General features: G+C 60.1%; 2 protein-coding genes across 12 annotated transcripts in view; one reads left to right on the plus strand and one right to left on the minus strand.

Moving 5' to 3' along the window:
- The window catches only part of SUPT20H (SPT20 homolog, SAGA complex component), a 29,534-nt gene extending 18,901 nt beyond the window's left edge, over positions 1-10,633 (plus strand). For 3 of the 10 annotated variants that reach the window (XM_036011171.1, XM_036011163.1, XM_036011162.1), the window contains 9 exons: positions 195-297; positions 409-567; positions 2,261-2,567; positions 3,005-3,159; positions 5,254-5,309; positions 7,105-7,239; positions 8,153-8,258; positions 9,570-9,676; positions 10,325-10,633. In XM_036011171.1, coding sequence (XP_035867064.1) covers positions 195-297; positions 409-567; positions 2,261-2,567; positions 3,005-3,159; positions 5,254-5,309; positions 7,105-7,239; positions 8,153-8,258; positions 9,570-9,676; positions 10,325-10,462 — 1,266 coding nt within the window. In that variant the 3' untranslated portion in view covers positions 10,463-10,633. The remainder of the gene's footprint in view (positions 1-194; positions 298-408; positions 568-2,260; positions 2,568-3,004; positions 3,160-5,253; positions 5,310-7,104; positions 7,240-8,152; positions 8,259-9,569; positions 9,677-10,324) is intronic. The other 7 variants (XM_036011168.1, XM_036011169.1, XM_036011165.1 and 4 more) reach the window with 5 other exon arrangements.
- Positions 10,634-10,735: 102 nt separating this feature from the next.
- On the minus strand, positions 10,736-16,699 carry EXOSC8 (exosome component 8). 2 transcript variants are annotated; one of them, XM_028526876.2, is made up of 11 exons: positions 16,631-16,699; positions 15,755-15,791; positions 15,463-15,526; positions 14,811-14,884; positions 13,464-13,509; positions 12,644-12,749; positions 12,514-12,559; positions 11,787-11,883; positions 11,410-11,530; positions 11,210-11,316; positions 10,736-10,935 (listed from the first exon to the last, which is right to left on the minus strand). In XM_028526876.2, the coding sequence occupies exons 1-11, from the start codon at positions 16,645-16,647 to the stop codon at positions 10,820-10,822; spliced, it is 831 nt and encodes a 276-aa protein (XP_028382677.1). In that variant the 5' UTR covers positions 16,648-16,699; the 3' UTR covers positions 10,736-10,819. The 2 variants fall into 2 exon arrangements, with proteins under 2 accessions (XP_028382677.1, XP_035867065.1); XM_036011172.1 differs by lacking the exon at positions 11,210-11,316.
- Positions 16,700-17,512: the final 813 nt, after the last annotated feature.

A 17,512-nucleotide genomic window follows, 5' to 3' on the forward strand; every position in this document is an offset into this window, starting at 1 on the left:
GCTCTCCTCCTCTGGCCGTGGGCGCGGGGCCAATTCAGGGACCTCCTCATTCCAAGTCAGGCTCGTCGTCCGTGAGCGTTGCGGGGGCCCGGCGGAGAGTCCGTTGTGTCCCCCGGGAGTTAGTTACCGCGGGGTTACCTTCGAGACCGTGCCGGGACGGGGATTGTGACCGTGCGCCCCCGTCCCTGCCCCAGCAGCCGGAGGCCGCGCCCGTGCAGTCCTCGGTGCTGGGGAAAGGCGTGAAGCACCGGCCGCCGCCCATCAAGCTTCCCTCGGGCCCCGGGAGCGCTCCTGCAGGTACTCGCGCCCTCGCGCCGCCGGCCCGGGCCCGGACTCGTCTTGGACACCTGGCCCGCCCTCGGGCCTGCACAGAGTGGGGAGTCACGGGAGAATTCCACGTTCCTCCAGGTAACTACTTCACGCCACAGCAGGCCAGCAGCTTTCTTAAGTCTCCGACTCCTCCTCCTGCTTCCAAGCCCCCGAGTCTTTCTCGGAAGTCGTCCGTGGACCCCGGGCAAGTCGGTCTGCTCTCTCCGGCCGCCCTGTCTCCTGCCAGCTCCTCACAAAGTGAGTTCTTCAGCTGCGCGCCCGAGCGCTTCGTGGGCCTTGGTGTCAGTGTTCCTTGGACAGCGAGCGTCCTTGGCCAGTGTGGGAGTGGGAGCTGGAAGCGCTGTGTGCCCCCCCAAACGCATAAGTCCTGGGGTGCGTCAGGCAGGCCTCTCGTTGGCCGTGTGTATTCTGTGTTGGGTGTAACTGTGTCTGTTCCTCGTATCTGTGTGTGCGCTGTGTGTGCCTCCTACAGACCCACAGCTTGCACCCCTTTAAAAACCTGGCAGTTAGAGATGGCGAGAGGATTCCAAAGTACTCTTTATCTCAGTGCACACCAGGGTTACTGTGCGCGTTACCTAAACCGTGCAGCTGACACGAAGAGAGAGTGCCGCAAGCGTTCTCGCTGCAGCCCTCTCTGTGTTGTGCGGGAAGCCAGCTGGCGCTGGCGTGGGGGCACGCAGACTGGAGGCCAGATTTTCAGAGACACTCTGCACTCTTACAGACTGCTGTCCGTTACCGAATGTGGCGGTGGTCGTAGAGCATTGTTCTGGAGATAGGAAACGTGATTTTTAGTGGGAATACTTTTTTAACATTAAAAAAGAGTTTCACAAGAATTCTAGCATGAGTTTGGGAGAATTTCTTCAAATTAACTAAATATCTGAGATATTTCAGTGCCAGTTCGCAAAAAAGCACTCAGTTTTTTAGATTTTTTGCAGGTAAGCGCAGTGTGCTGACAGTGTCAGTGCACCGCACAGCAGTAGGGCGGTCCTCGCAGTAGAGGGGACGTCTCCGTCTCGATAGCTCAAAAGGTGTCATTTTTCTGCCTTCTTGTTTTGCACAAAGAAAAACTTATAAATTTCCTGGAAGTCTTATTGACACTTCTCGTGTTGTGGGTATGGATTGTGTTGATCTGCGGCACACAGTTGTGACTGTAAGCGAGGGTCGAGTGACAGCTTCTGGACATTCACGTCTCTCTCCTTTCTTTCTGCAGGACATGAAAGCTAAAAAAGAAAACACCTCAAGAGCTTTTGGTTTTACTCTTTTGGTTTTTGTTTTTTGTTTTTGTTTTTTTTTTTTTAAGTTGATAAACATACTTCACAACAGATTTTCTATACATTCTACATTTAAACAGAAGTACACGGTTACTGTTAAAGATGCAGTATTATCTATCGTATCTGCTTTATTTCTGTGTTTTATAAACTTGTCGGGAGGAACTTGATGTGTTAGGAATTAAATAGTATATTTAGGTGTCAAATATGATTGTTAACCACACATAACTTATTAAATATGTTCAGAGTTTATCTCAGACTGTTAACAGAAAATAAGCAATACTTTTAAGTGAAGTCTTAAACTAGTGAAGTCGTAAATAACAAGTACTTGGAATTCCTTGTAAACGTCGGAGGCCACAGGCAGCAAGCACATGGGAAGAGAGCTCTCCCGTGCGTGGGCACGGTGGGAGGACCGCACGTGGGTGTTTCTGCCGCTGCCCACTGGCGTCTCCGGTGGGGCTTCCAGGCGATATACTGCATCCTTAATTGTAATTGGGTGTAGCAACACATGTCTCATGTGTAGAAATTAACCCTTGCAGTTAACTGCTTCTTAAAAAAACTGGAACAAATTGTCAGTGCTAAGTAAGATTCCATTAACCTTATTTTGAGAAGGACTGGCCATTTATAACAAACTAGCAATTTTTATCTTTCTCAACGAGCAGGATCTGGAGCTCCTAAGCCATCTACTCCTACACCAACCCCTTCAGCGGCCCCACACCCTCCTGAGGCTCGGAGCTCAGCTCCTAGCGCCCCTTCAGCCGCCCCTCCTCCCCAAGACTCAGGCTCCACCCCTCAGCCCACTTTGTTAGCTCGGTTTGCTCAGCAGCAAAGGCCTCTGAGCCAGGCAATGCCTGTAACGACCGTTCCTCTCTCCACCATGGTGACACCCGTCGCCCCAGGGACCAGCGCCCCCCCGCCCATGGCCACCTCTGCTGGACTTAGCTTCATCAACGTGGTGGGCTCCGTGTGGTAAGTGCCCGGCGGCGCTCTCGCCAGCCTGGCGCGCCCTTGCCTGTGACGTGAGAGTGAGTTGCACGTGCCCGGCTCTGGGAAAGACACCTTAGGTGTGGAGAGAGGCCGTCTCAACAACGCCTGCGCGACCTCCGGTGCCGCGCCTGCTGCGTGCGCGCACTAGGACGGCACTGCCCCTCGCCAGCGGGGGCTTGGGGCTCCCCGTGTGCCTCTAGTCCCGTCCTTGAGCCCCTGGACAGGGCCCCCCCACCCAGGCTCCGTGTCAGCCTCGGCAAAGACCCCGAGCGGCACGGGGGCCCAGCTGGTGCCACTCCCGGCATAGACGCGACACGGGGCCTGGGTGGGGGTGGTGCGGACGGAGCTGTCCCATCGCGCCGTGCACCGGGCCCCCCCCATCTGCGGTGCAGTCGTGATGCTGTGTCCTGTCCCCACAGCGGAGTCCCGGCTCTGAGGAGCAGCTCGAGCCCCGGGCTGGGCGGGAACGCCGGCGCTGTCGCCCCCGCCGGGATCAACCTGAGCGGCCTGCTGCCCTCGGGAGGCCTGCTGCCCGGCTCGCTGCCCGGGGCAGCGCAGGCCGCTCCGCACACAGGTCAGCACTCGGGGTGGGAGGGGCGCGGGTGCGGCGGGGCACGTCAGTGCTGCATGGCTGAAGGCTTCCGGCCCCTTCCTCCGTGCAGCAGCAGCGCGTCAAACAGGCGGTTTTAGAGAAGAAAGGCTTCTTACGTTGGAAGTGTTTCCGGGTTCTGGTATTTGAGTTAAAAAGCGTCCAGCAGTCAGCTTCTGGGAAGAAACTCGATGAGCTTGTCAGGTCTCCGAGGCTCAGCGCGGCCTCACTCGGGGCGCGTGCAGGCTCTCTGGGAAGCACGGCGTTGTGCGCGGGAGGCAGCGCGGCAGGGCTCTGGAGCGGGCTGCGGGGCCTCGCCGGTCTCGTCAGTGAGCGGGCTGCGGGGCCTCGCCGCACGGTGGTGACCACTCACTGCAGACCAGCACAGCGCAGACCGCGCTGTCCCCGGGGCTTCGGGGCAGCTGTGGCTGCACGCACTGGGGACAGCACAGCCACACTGCGTTCCGTGGTGCTCCTCGGGAGGACGTGTCCCGGCACGGCCCACCGCCCACTGCCGAGAGCAGGTTCAGTAAGGGAAGCAGATGGAGCGTGGTAGGAGCGCTCTCCGAGAATGGGGTGACACGGGACATCGGTTTCCCATCGCTCCTGGCATGATGCCCTGAACCCCCACACTTCTGCAGCACACCAGGAGTGTGTTTCTGGCCTGCCTGTCAGAACAGCAGCCACGGCTTTGGTTGACGAACAGAGAAAGAGCCACCGCCCTGGCCAGGCAGCCTGCCCGGCTGGAGCGCCGTGCTGGGCTGCGCCGTCTGCCCAGTCGGGGCGCGTGCTGCAGCCCCCAGGGGCACGCCGGTGAGTGCCGCACGGGCCCGTGGTTCTCCCCGGAGGTTCTCCTCCAAGAGTGGTCGGCCCAGTTACCTTCGCCTTTCTTACGGTAACTGTAAAAAGTCAGGTGCCTGTGCCCGTGAGGAAGGGTTTCTGGGACCGAGAATTACCAGTCAGGTGCAACCCGGTCCCACGGCGTGACCAGGAGGTGCAGCTCTGGTGCACAGCCCGGGTGTCTGTGGCTGAGGACGGGCGCTCCCGCCGGGCCGCTCCTGCGGTGCTGGCAGCTGTGGCTTCTCCTCGGGCCTGGCCGTCCCCGGGAGGAGAGGCCAGCGCCCCCCAGCAGTCAGGCAGGCGGAGCTGAGAGCAGAGCGTCCGCTCCCCGCCCCAGCAGAGGCCTCGGGGGCAGCTGCTCCCCGGGAGCTTCAGGTCCCGCGGCGATGAGGCGGGAGGGCGTCCCCCCCCCCCCCCCCCCACGGAGCTGCAGGCCTGCACAGTTGCCGTGGACCTCGGACGGGGCCGGCTCGTTGGTGCCACGGGGGGTCCCGAAAGGAATGCTAGTGTCGGCCCGTGTTTGTCCCGTGCTGCTGCTTCCGTGTGTCACTCACGGCCTCCCCGCCTGCCGCGTTCCTGCCCTCACCTTTCAGCAGGGACAGGGACTGGCTCAGGGACCCGTGTTCATCGGCGCTGACGTTGTATGTGTTGTGAGAGTACTTGGAGCCTGGGGCCTGCAGTCTAAGCTGAGACTGTGTTTACGTTGTTAAAGGTACTTTTTGCATTAAAAGTTGAGGAGGACGGACGTGCAGCAGTGGGCCCGGGTGTGCTCTGTGTGGTCACAGTTAGCAGCTCTGTCCCTGACCTTCACGTGGACCCTGCAGACCCTTCACCATTATGCGGGCATAGTCCCCTCAGCGTAGTTCACGTCAGCCCTTGTACCTTGTACCGCAGAGTGTGCCACCTCTGCCGGTCCCAGCGACGGGGCACCAGAGCGCCCTCTGCTGCCCAGCGCCAGGCAGCTGTGGGCGCCCGCGGTCTCCGTGCCCCGGGCCCTCCCGCAGCGCCGGTCGTGGCAGGGACGCAGCCTCGGTCTGCGGTGCGGGCCGCCGGGCCGCCGGCCTCGCCTGGTGGAGAGCGGCGAGGTGGTTCTGCCTGGGAGGCCCCTTAGAACTGTGGAAGGGGAGCACATCCGTGCAGAAAGCGCTGGGAATGCCGCGTTTTAGTCTGAAGTGTGAGATGTTTGCACACGGCACAGAGCTTTAATTCCACGTTATAACCACGAGTTGTGTTTCACAGGTGTTCCGTTTGGTTTAAAAAACACTTCGAGTCTCAGGCCCCTGAATCTGCTCCAGGTAAACCGGCAGCCCTGCCTCTCGGTGCAAGGGTGGGTGCTCCTGTGGTGGTCCCCGGGGCGCCCACCTGTACAGACGGGCCCTGGGGCCCCGCCCCTTCTGGGGGCCGGTCGTCCCTTCTGCCTTCGGCGGCCGGAGGCTAGGGCGGTGTCAGCGCGCACAGACCCGCCCGCCGCCCCGGGGACACAGCCGGCAGTGGCGCCCGTGCTCAGGAAGGGGCCCCTCTCTCCACGGCGTGCGAGTGACACGTGTGGGCGTGTAGTGCTGCCCGTTCACCGTGGGCCCCGGGCTCGCACGGGGACGCCAGCACAGCCCTGTGTTCTCCTCCTGGGCACCTGGCCGGCGCCGAGGCCGTCCCTGCGGGGTCACCCAGGCCCTCACGGGCAGCACATGGAGAGGTCGGGGGGTGGACGAGCGCACGCTCCGTGGGGCTCACAGCGTTCAGGGTGTCCCCGCCAGGCCCTTGAAGGGCGGACTCCAGGGCTGGAGAGTGGATGGGGTCATCTGCAGGGCACGCGGAGAGAAGGGGGACAAGGATGGAGAGATCTGGAGACACAGAGTGGCAGGGCTGCACATCACTGCGAAGTACCAGTAACCCGCCTTGGTGTCGAGGGGAAATCTGGAAACACGTTGAGGGCCAGAGCTTAAAACGTGTTCCCTGTCCGAGGTGCAGGCCGTGCCAGTGTTTGCAGCCCGGGTGCCCGGCGGGTGACTTGGCAGGGCGTCTCAGCGGGTGGGTCTCGGGCACGAGGGACAGGGTCCCCTCACGGAGCTGCTGCGAAGGAAGGAGTGAGGACAAACCCTCACAAAGGAATTGTCCGTGGCTGCGTTTGTCGTCTCACTGACGGAGGGAGGAACGTTGGGCCCGGACCGTGTCCCGGTTCTGGCCGAAGGGCACCACCGTTCCCGGACCTCTGCAGAGCCAGGAGCGCCGGGCTCGGGGCTCCCTCGGGCGTTCTCCTGGGGGCTCGGAGTCCCCGCAGCGGGAACCCTGCGGGGGGGAACGGGGAAGCCTGTTTCCTGGTCGCCAGGCGTGCCCGGTTGTCCCGGCAGCTCAGGTTTCTCTGGGAGCCCCTCCCCAGAGAAGGGAGAAACCCAGAAGCCCGTTCCTCCGCCTGGACTGGGTGTCGGCGGACAGCACGCGCTAGGTCTCCAGACCGCGCCTGTGCGCGTCCGCGGTGCTTCCTTCAGTCTCGCGCTGCCGTGGGGGCGCCCAGGCGGTGCTTCTGGGCGCCGGCTCAGCTAGCACAGGTTTGGGGGAGGAGTTTTCGTACTGTGCCCCTCTGGTTTTCATCGGCTCTGGTCTGTACTTGCTGGCGCTCTTCCTGCCGCTTTGTGTCGCCCGGAGAAGAGCTAAGCAGTGGGCGTGTCCGTGACAGGAAGCAGAGTGGTGTATGCCTGGGAGCATTAACGCGTCCCCGAGAGCCCTCAGCAGGATCGCTTATAAAAGATGTTTTTAACGGCTCTTTGTTGAGGGCAGAGATCCTTAGTTTCCTTTGAGTTGACCTGCTTCCTCAGTCCCTCGGGGGTGTCCAGCCTGCGGCCCACAGGCTGCCTGCAGCCCAGCACAAAGTCGTAAACGTACTTACAACGTCCTGAGATACTTTTGTGATTACGTGTTGCAACGTATTTAATGTGTAGCCCAAGATAGTTCTTCCAGTGTGGCCCAGAGGTGCCCAAAGGTTGGGCACCCCTGGTGGAAGAATGCCCAGTGAATATTCTAAAAATATTTGTAGAATGTGGAAATTTAAGTTATGCGAAACTGGCTATTAACCCTTGTTTAAATTCTGAACAGCTTCCCGGTGGTCCTCTGATCTTCAACACTCTGCAGCAGCAGCAGCAGCAGCAGCAACAGCAGCTGCTGCCTCCGTTTCCCGCCCCGCCGCCCCAGCCGCCCGCAGCGTCCAGCCCGCAGCAGCCGGGGGAGCAGGTCTGTGCCTTCCCGGCCCCGTGTGCCCTGCTCCGCCGTGGCGGCATCCTGTTGGTGTGGGGCGTGTCTCGGGCCTGTGCTCGGTGTATTTGCTTGCACTGATTTCCTGTGCTGTTGCTTTATTGACAAGAGTAGCTGTTAATTACCCTGAGTCTCACAACACTGTACTGAAGACCTGTTGTCACTTCTGCCTCCCACGGTACGGGCACCAGAGGGTTGCCGAGGAGACCAGTGACTCCCGCCCAGCCCTGCCCAGGCCTCTCTGCCCCGGGGCTGCCGTTCCCCACCCCGGCCTCACGCCGCCGGTCACGGTGTTTGCTCCTAGAATCAAGGTGTCCCAGTCATCGTGGAGCTTCTGTAGCGTCAGAGTCATCTAGAATGGGGTGGAGTAGAAGGGCAGTAAGTTTAGGGTAGAAGGAAGGACCACTGGCCTTTCTGAATCTCTGCTGCCCTTCCCCTGGGCCACGTCCCCTGTCGCCCCAGCTCCCGGTCAACGCCCGGAACCACCACCGGCCAGTCCAGCGGCCAGATACTCCCCGGGGCCTGTGGGCCTGCTGCCTCCTTTCCTGACTTCCTGTGCTCTCTGGACACGCTGACACAGTGTTGCTAAGACTATTTCCATTAACCTTTAAGAAATAGTTCTGCCGGAGCTCTCTAGGGAAGCTTTAGGAATGACGACTAGGGCATCGGACAGGAAGCCGGTATGGAGCGGAGCTGCTGCTGAAACGCTGGGCGTCACTCCCCCTCCGCAAAGCCCAGACTGTCCCCGCGGACGCCGAACGCCCTGGGAGTCGTCTTGGTGCCGCGCTCCTCCTGAGACCCAGCCTGATGGGGGCGGGGGGTTGCTCTCTGCTGTCCGCCAGCACAGGGACGGCCTCTCCCTTCACAAGTCATGTGTGGTTTTTCCACTCAGGGCTCCGGACAAGGCGCCCCCGGCCAGGAGCAGGCCTTGCCCGCCCCGCACGCCGCCGTCCTGGGCCTCGCCGGAGCGGGGGGCCTCCTGCCGCCGCAGGCAGCCGGTTGGTATCCGCGCCACTTCCCAGGCTGGGTGTGCTGAGTGTGGGACCAGGGTGGGACCTCGCCTTTCTGAGTCGTTTCCTTCGCTCGCGAACATTAACCAGGAGCAAGTATAGTTAAGTGGGACGCGTGAACTGTTAAGTCGGTTTGTTGATAGCCCGAGAACCTTTTTCGTTGACCACTGAGAGCGCTTCGACCTGCACGACCTGCACGTGTGAACAGCAGTTACGTTTTGCTCGCGTTGCAGCTGGTTGGCAGACCGTGACCCAGCCACCCAGCCTCCTAGGGAGCTGCCCGGCGGTCAGCGCTCCGGCCTCTCTAGGCGCCTGGGCTGCGTTCGCAGGCCGCGTCCGCGGCGATCTCCACCCAGCTGCCTGTGCCTGCCTGGCGTAACGTTCAGTGTCAGGAGCACGGCTTGCCACATTTTAAAAATGAGGGTGTATGCAGCCGCTAACCAGTTCCAGCAGTAAGTGGAGAACTGAGGAGTTACCTCTAGTGAAGGTTATCTTGTCAGTTGGAGACAGTAAGGCGAATTGGAGGGTGGCCGAGTGCTGGTGTGAACGTTTGGAATCCTCCCGGGGCTTACTGTGGTGCTGCTAGCCTGCTGTGCAGCCATTTCCAGGGTCTGAACTCCGAATGAGTTCAGGGTCTTCGGGTGAGAGCTGGGGAACCTGCGTGCGAATTGGCTACCACAAACCTTGACAGCACAAGGGGTGCCTTCTCCAGAGTGCAGTGTAGGGGGAGGGCTCCAGGCTGAAAAGGCCTAGGAGAGGCGCCTGCACCATGGGGGGTGGGGGTCGCTGAAGCCGCCTGGGCTTCCCTGAAGCCCCCTCACCCGGCAGCGAGAGGGCAGGGCTCTGCCCCGCGCGGCTCAGGAAGGAGAGCGGCCTCGGGCACCGTCTCTGGGCCGCCCGTGGGGTCCGATTCTCCTCGCAACGTCTGCTTAGAAGCACTTGCCTGGTCGTGGTGGCGTGGCCTCCGCCCTTGCCTCCCTCACTGGCTCTACTTGAGAATGCGCTGTGTTTCACGTTCTGCCAGAAAGCCCCTCTCGGCACAACAGCACTGTCCTCGGGTGTCACGGAGGTTCAGGAGGAAAGGGACCCAGGGCCCGGGCACCCGTGCAGGCCCTCCCTTCCCATCTGAAGCTGTGTCGGCGGCACCCTCGACTAACAGGAGACTGAGCTCTGAAGTGTCTGTGATTTGATTGATCCCACTGATAACTTCTCTGCGTTTCATTTTCTGTGTTGTCCCTCCCTAACCCCGCGGCCTCCGCGCCCTGACGGGCCTGCTCTCCTCTCCTCTCCTCTCCTCAGCGCTGTCTCAGCTTGGCTCTGCCGAGAACAGACCTGCGCAAGGCCTCCCCCAGCAGAGACTCCAGCTCTCCCCTGCCTTGCAGCAGCAGCAGCGGCAGCAGATCCAAGTAATCCCGCCACTTTGCTCTGATTGCACTTAACCATCCTGGCTCCCCGAGCGCCTCAGGACGCCTTAGTTCCGTCCCACTGCCTGGGAGACTGGGTAGGGACCAGTGCATGGCTCAGGGAGCTTCGTCTGAAGGCCTGACGTTCTGGCCAGTCGGTCTGGAGCACGGAGTAGGTTTCACACCGCAGCCACTCTCCTGCGGATTGAAAACCTCCCGTGAGTGCCGGCGGCTCGCTGACGTCCACTCTCACGGCTGCAGCGGGCCGGGAAGCAGACAGGCGCCCGTGGTTAGCGTGCCCCGCAGGACGAGGCAGGTGGGCCCGTGCTGCCAGCAGGCGTCCTGCCCGTCAGAGGAAGGCGTGGCTGCGTTACCCTGCGCAGCGGGCGTGAGGGGCCGCCCTGTGCAGGGAGGTGCTGTGTTGCTAGGACCGTCCCGAGAGCACGGGGACGGAAGCCGCCGAGTTACGCAGTGCAGACTGGCAGGGCACAGTGACAGACCGACTCGGTGGGCCCCGGGGCCCGTGGGACTGCAGTCCGACCCCTTTGTGACCTCGGTGCTTCCTCCCTCCGGTCTGCAGTCTCCAGCGCTCGCAGGGACAGCCCCCCTGACTGCTGCCGCGTGTGACGCCACGTTTCCCTCCCTTTGCAGCAGCTGCGGTTCTTGCAGCACCAGATGGCCATGGCGGCGGCGGCGGCACAGACGGCCCAGCTGCGGCGGCACCGGCACACAGGCAGCCAGTCAAAAAGTAAGGTGAAGAGAGGCGCACCAGCCACTCCGAAATTCTGAGTCCGGCATCCTTTTTCCTTTTTCAATAACGTAAGAGCGATGAGTCAAGAGGATTCTGAGTTTCTACTTCTTTTTTGTTTAAAATGTGTCAGTATTTTACACTGCTAGGTGTACAAACTTTGTACAGAAGCGCAACCCTATGATTTTTAAATAAAAACAGGGAGATGCTTTAACCATTGGGGCTGGTTTGCTTAAGTCCTTGCTTTTCACAGCGGTGTCACGGTACACGACATGGAGGTGGCCCAAGAAATCCTGGAAATGTCTTAGGAACACAGTTTGATATTTATTGAGTATAAAAGGCTTGTGCACAGTGCAACAAATACAGTTTTTACAAATCTGGTTTGGAAATGTGGTGGTTTACTTGGGCTTCATACTCTTGAAGACTTCGTCCATCAGCTTCTTCACCTCCCTGTGTCTGGTGACCGCCCGGCTCACGCAGTCCTGCAGCTTGGCCCCGGTCAGCCCACCGCCCCCTGCGGAGGGAAGGGCCTGGGTCACGCGTGGCTGCAGACCGAGGACCGCGGCTGTGGGCGCCAGGGGCAGTCTTGGGGTCGCAGGTCAGCTCCCACGAGACTGCTCGTGGTTCTGGCGCCCACGGCCGCATAACAGCAGCAGGGACTCGGGGCAGCAGACCGTCGCCCCAAGCCTGCTGCACCAGGGAGGCAGTGAGAGGCCCCCCCGTCCCCTTCCGCCGCCCCCGCCCGCCAACCCAGAGCTCCCACGGTCGGGGCTGAACCGGGGCCGTGCCTGGCTTGTGGAGGCAGCAGAGCCTGCCCGCCTCGTCCATGACCACCGTCAGGGCTCCGGCCGCCAGGCGCTCCTCCTCCCCGGTGGGGTCCACAAGGAGCAGGGTGCTGGGGAAAGAGCGTCGGGGCGAGGTCACCGACCCGCGGGACCTTGGGTTCTAGAGGCGTACTGAACACACGGCTCTTGTACCCGCAACTTACTCATCAAACACCGCAAAGGAAGTAGCAACCGGGTGAGTTCTGATGTTCAGGTGACTTTTCTTCTTTAAGTTAACTTCTGCTAAAGCCGTTTCTTCGTTTATAGTGACTTCCGGTAGCTGCACTGGAAACAGGCCGTAGGTGAAGCAAGGTCTGCCCTCCAGCCTCCAGCGGGAGCGACAAACACTGCTTTCTGACCTCGCTGGTCTCCTGCGGCCGGTCCCCGAGTGCTCGGGACGTTAAGATAAACACAATGTGTGCATAGTTTACAAACACAGAAAGGCAGCATAAGCTAAACCATAACAAAAACCTGCGGTGTTCAAGCAGCTTAACAAAACAAAGGACAGGCAGGAACAGTGCCCCTCGCTGCTGGAGCTTACCATTCCTCAAAGCTGCTAACAACGCGAACGTACAGGCGTCCAAGATGTTCCCGTCACAGTCGAGGCAGATGAGGTCGCAGTAGAGGACCCACGCGAGCTGCAACGGTCGACAGCGTGTCGGACAGTGAGATGGGCAGGGCCACCTCCGGGCTCAGAGGCCCACACGACCCGGCACCTTCTGGGCCCGGTCACCGCCGGCGTCTGCCCACCACGCCGACAGCGGCGGCCAGCATTTGCATCCCCGCGGCTGAGTTCACAGGTGAGGACAGTGCTCCCGAAAGCCCACGGGCGGGCCAGACACACTTTCCCGAGGCACCCGTAACGCGTGCAACGTCCAGGCCGGACAGCGCTGAGCGGTAGGTGTGGGTGTGGTCAAGCAGGGAAGCCTGCGGGGTCCGGGCGACCGAGGGCCCCGTGTCCACACGGACTCGGGGTGCACGGTGCGGGCGCACCTCAGACACGCTAGCGGATGAGATGCGGCCGTGCTACAGAGAGAGAGAGAGAGAGCCCTTCTCCAGGGAAGTGCGGGGAAGAGGACTCCGCTTGAGGGGCTCCCAGTCTGGCAGCAGCAGCCCCGAGACCGTCATCTCGCGCACACCGCCCAGCTGGCGGCGGCAGGCTGGGGCCCACTGCCAGACGCCGTGGGGAGGGCCGCCAACCCCCGTCTCCTCCCCACGGGGGACACTGCGGAATTCTGGAAGGACTGCGGCTGCCTGACTCGGCTCACCTTCCCCGGAGAGATGCACAGGTCCTCCTTCCGGATCATCTGTGAACTGGGTGTAACGACAACACCGTGAGCGGAGGGTCAAAACCGCCCGGGCAGGATCCGCGGCCGGGCCTCGTCCCCGGGGTCTTACTTTTCAATGACGTCTGCCACGAACTGGCTGGCCACCTGGGCCTCCTCCCCGGGGGGTCCCGACCGGAACCTCGACGAGCACAGAGGCGGCAGGTCCACGTTGGGAACTGAAAGACACACGCTGCCGCTGGGGGGGGGGTGCGCTGAGCACCCCGACTCCTCAGCACGCGAGGAAGGCCGACAACAGCGCTTACTCGAGACTCCTGCCTCCTCGGGTTCCCTAGACCCCTTTCCAAGTACCTCCTCCCCTGCCGCAGAGGCAGCCCCCAGTCGGGCCCGCCCTTCTGCGTTTCAGACACGCTGGTTCCCACCACTCAACACAGACAGTCCGGGTCAAAAAGCCCTGAAAGCGGCACGCCGGTACCGATGACGAGTGGAAACAGAAAAGTTTGCAATTACAGCCCTTGGTCTAGGAGATTCTATTTTCTCCGCTGATGACATCCGAATGCATGAAAAAACATGGATCCAAAAACTAAACAAAATGCTCTATTTTGCTATTAAGCTATTTTCTAAAACTTCAGGAATGTCTCTCATCCCTGTATATTTGTGATTACTATGAGTAATTTCCTTTAACTCAACTACTAGGACTTAGCTACAGCATCTGTATTAAAATTACAAAACCACACCCTGGCTGGCGTAGCTCAGTGGATCGAGCGCGGGCTGCGAACCAGTGTCGCAGGTTCCATTCCCACTCAGGGCACATGCCTGGGTTGCAGACCATGACCCCCAGCAACCCCACATTGATGTTTCTCTCTCTTTCTCCTTTCCCTCGCTAAAAATAAATAAAATCTTTTTAAAAATTACAAAACCATGTAACTTACCAACATATCCCTTGTTGGGGGCATCTGGAGGTGGGGTGGCAAATTCCTGTGGGAGCAAATGGGTGTCGACTGTGGGGCCCTGCCAGGCCGTGCAAGCTGGTGGCCATGGGTGACTGCCGTGCCCAGGCACCTGTGTCAGGGGCGCTCCGGGCTTGACCACCAGCCCACATGGGCTTTGCAGGTGGCGCGGTGGGCACAGCACCATCCTTGGGCGCTCCTTATCAGGTGCCTGTGGCTCTTACAAAGGTGACCTGGGCGTCTGCTCCACCCACTCGGGAGCCTGGAACTTGAATGTGAACCCCCAGGCGACACACTCAGGTTTAGGAGTTGATGGTCAGCGACCCAGAGGCTGAGCTAAAGCTCTGGAACCCCCTGGTTCCAAGGTCAGGCCCTCACTCTCTGGCTGAGGCTTTGGGTAGGGCACCTGACCTCTTCCCACTCACCCTTCTCACCTGCAACCCGGGCGTTCAGGAGGCCCGTGTCAAGGGACTGCTAACAAGGTCCAAGTGAGAATGCTCGGAGTCCCGAACACAGAACTCGGGCACTGGGCGCTCCAGTCTGGTGTGAGGTGTCACCCCAGCTGCACCCGGAGGACAGGGGCTGAGGGGAGGGAGCAGAGCGCTGGGCGACCAGAGCGCAGGCCCTGTGGGCAGGCCCATGCTCTCCACAGGAGCCCCGAGCTCCTGCACCAGCCACAGAGCCTCCCGGATCCCTGGCCAGAGGCGTGAGCCTCAGGTGGCTGTTCTGAGGGCGAAAGCGACTGAGCGTGTGCAGCACCTGACCGCAGGTGCCTGCAACATGACAGGTGCGCAGTGCACGGCGGCCGCTGCTCCCTCGAGGGCTAACCTGGAGCAGCCCCAGCCAGACACACCTGCACAGACCCACAGGTTAAATGCCCTCACTGGGTAAAAGGATGTCACCCAAAACTCGTCATTTCTTAAAAAAATTAAAGGTGGTGCCAATATGGGAAATTACGTCTTTACTGCATTTGACAAATATTCATAAATTATAATCAAGTCATTAAACTTGGGTCACGTTATCTAATTCTCAAAGATGAAAGCTCTAGGCAAGGCGTCCGACCTTCCAGCGTCTCTGGGCCACATGTTAAACACACACACACTAGCGAAAACGGATGAGCAAAACCAAGGTTGTTAGTAGATTGACAATTTTGTGTCGGGCTGCCTTCACAGCCACCCTGGGCTGCACACAGCCGTGGGCACCCTGCAGGGGAGTGGGAAGTGCTACAAGCTCCCTCCCCGGCCACAGTTGCTAGCGTGTGTGCCAGCCCAGTGAGCACACGCAGCTGCTCAGCAACTCCCGTCTCAGTAGCACACACGTGACACCTACCGCTTTAACACCACAGATCACGGCCGTGTTTCCCAGCTTCACTAAAGCAGAACCATCCGCGGTGCTAATGGAACCTGAAAAGGTAAGTCTTTAAGCAAAACGGAAAGGCAAGTAAGAAGTGATTTGCTTTCTACTAGGATTTCATATTGCTACATACAGGCAGATGCGGATGAAATTTACTACCAGCTCACGCCTTTTTAAAGTGGCATCGTATTTGAGAGTTACTCTCCTGCCCCCAAATGTGAGTTAATCACTTTTCATTCAGTCACAGCACTGCACAGACAACAATCTCGACACAAAGCCACCGGAATTCCTTAAACATGGCAGAACGTGGCCAAACTGCTGTGCGAGTGGCTCAGAGGCCAAGGCTTGGGGCCTGCGGTGCGGGCAAAACTGGGAAACCCCGTGTTTGCAATGGGGGTTTAGTAAGGGTGCGGCTAAGAAATCCATGTCTTGGGGGTTTGGAAGGAAGAGGAGAAAACTCTGTAGGAACCTTAAATTTTTAAATAAAGAGCAAATCAATGGAAGGAATAGTGAGTTTTTAAAATTTTTATAAAGAAAGGTTCTGGACTAGTGTTAAAAAACAAGAGACATTCTATTTCGGACACAGAAGCAAGGTCAACGCTCTACAGCAGACGGAGGGCAGCCTCACCCACGTTGACGGTCGTGGCTCGGAACTCGCCCAGCTCCCTCCCGTCCGGCCGGCAGTTCTCCTTCTACAGAAACACGCGCGAAGGGAGGTTACACCCACACGGATGTTGCACGGAGAGCCAGGGAAAGCACGTTAAACCCCACTAATTGAAATCCCTTGAATTTTTAAGGTATCAGTGACATTTTAACATTAGTCTCAGGTGCACAAGGTAATAACGCTCGGGATTTGCACATGCGCCAACTGTCTCTACGAGCGCGACGCCGTTATCACCAGGCGTGACGCCTCTACTCACCAAAAACCTCCTGTAATACTCCAGAGGCTCCACCGTTCTGCAACGTGTCAAAGATACGCCTGCGTGAGTGAACGGCTCTCCCACAAACCCAGGACCGACTTCCATAAACCCCCCCACCGCGCAATGCCACGGGAACGAATCTAGTAACGACAGCAGACGGGAGCAGCTCGGCCTCCCAGGAGCGCGGGGCGGAGCCCCAAGCCGGGGCGCGACTCCGCGGGGTGAAGGCGGACGTCGGACCACCTCGCGCTGAAGCTCGGATTCTGAACTCACGAGCGTGGGAAAAAGTCCCGCCTTTGTTGCCACTGCCCTGGGGCTGACATTCAACAAGTGCTCGGTTATGACCGCGGGAGCTCGTACAGCACCCTCCCACACACTCGGGGGTTTACACGAAGAGAGCACCGCCCCGGTGTACCGGGTCTCCTCTGGAGCCCTGCTCGTCCCCTTAGAAACTCGCTCCGAGGAGACCCTGCACGCTTCACCAGAGCCGCACCGGAAAGGCCGACGTGAACACCTTCCGAACTCGGCAGCGTCCACGCAAACAAGTCACGGGAGAGCGAGGACCGAGGGGCACGCGGCTCGCACCGAACGCCGTTTAAAAACACGCCACCGAGTCCGCTGGGGCCGCGCGCTCGCGGCGGGCGCCCGCCCTGCACCCGGCCCTCCCAGCCCCCCGTCTCCCGCCGGGAAGAAGCCCCCGCTGCTCCCCACGACCGCCTCCAGGCCCTCCCGCCCGCCGCCTGCTCCCGCGGGGTGGGGAGGGGCCGTGGGAGCCTGGGGGCGGGGCGCTCCCGGGGAGAAAACCCCAGCCGAGGGTTAGAGGAACCCGCCACCCGCCAGGGCACGAACTCGCGCGCCGCAGCCTCCGGCGCTCACTTGAACCCGGCCGCCATCTTCCCGCGCGCGCGCCTGCGCCTGCGCGGGGGCGGCACCGCGCCTGCGCCTGCGCCTGCGCCTGCGCCTGCACTTGCGCCCGCGCCGGGGCGACACCGCTCTGGCGGGCCGGGTGCCGGCTCCGCCTTCTTGCTGTCGGCGGGGACGCCGGGGTCCTCCTCCCGCTTCGGGAGGCTCACCACTCCCGGGAGCTTGGACGCTGGGCCCCGACACGTCTTCGTTTCCGCAGTCCCTAACCAAAATCTGCCTCTCGTTTTTCTTGCTCTCTACGCATTTTGACGAATCTGCTGATAAGGGATGCACGTCTCTCTTTAGAAACAGACTAGTCGTTCAGGCGTCTAAGAGAAAACCTAATTTATAGCAAATTATCCAGTATTGAGAGTGAGGCATTGCAGAAAAGTGCCTGCGTCCTCGTCCCGCCCGGGTCTTAGGCTAGGCTGGAGCATCCCTTCGCCCAGGTACAGCGCTCCCGGTTCCAGCACCGGAGACGACGAACGCCCGGGGCGCTCCTGATCGGCTCCAGGCTGCACGCTGCAGGGACCGGGCGGGCTCCCCGGGAGCTGCTGCCGTTCTCAAGGCTGCCACCTGCCTTTGGATAGGGTTGCCAGACCAAATAAAGGCTAGCCGAGTACATTTGAATGCAGATAAAAAGAGATTTCTTTTTTTCCCTAAGGACGTTCCCAGGAGTGTATGTTAGTAGTTGTTACCAGGGGCGGGGGGAGCGGGGAAAGTTTTACAAATGACGGCTGCAGAGAATTGTGAATGTAATTAAGACCAATGTTTGTACACTTAAAATGGTGAAAATATCGAAAAGAAATGATCACAGTCTTTAAAAAGTCATGTAAGATACCGAACTTTTAAATA

Source organism: Phyllostomus discolor, chromosome 11 (assembly GCF_004126475.2).
Source record: "Phyllostomus discolor isolate MPI-MPIP mPhyDis1 chromosome 11, mPhyDis1.pri.v3, whole genome shotgun sequence".
Classification (NCBI taxonomy): domain Eukaryota; kingdom Metazoa; phylum Chordata; class Mammalia; order Chiroptera; family Phyllostomidae; genus Phyllostomus; species Phyllostomus discolor.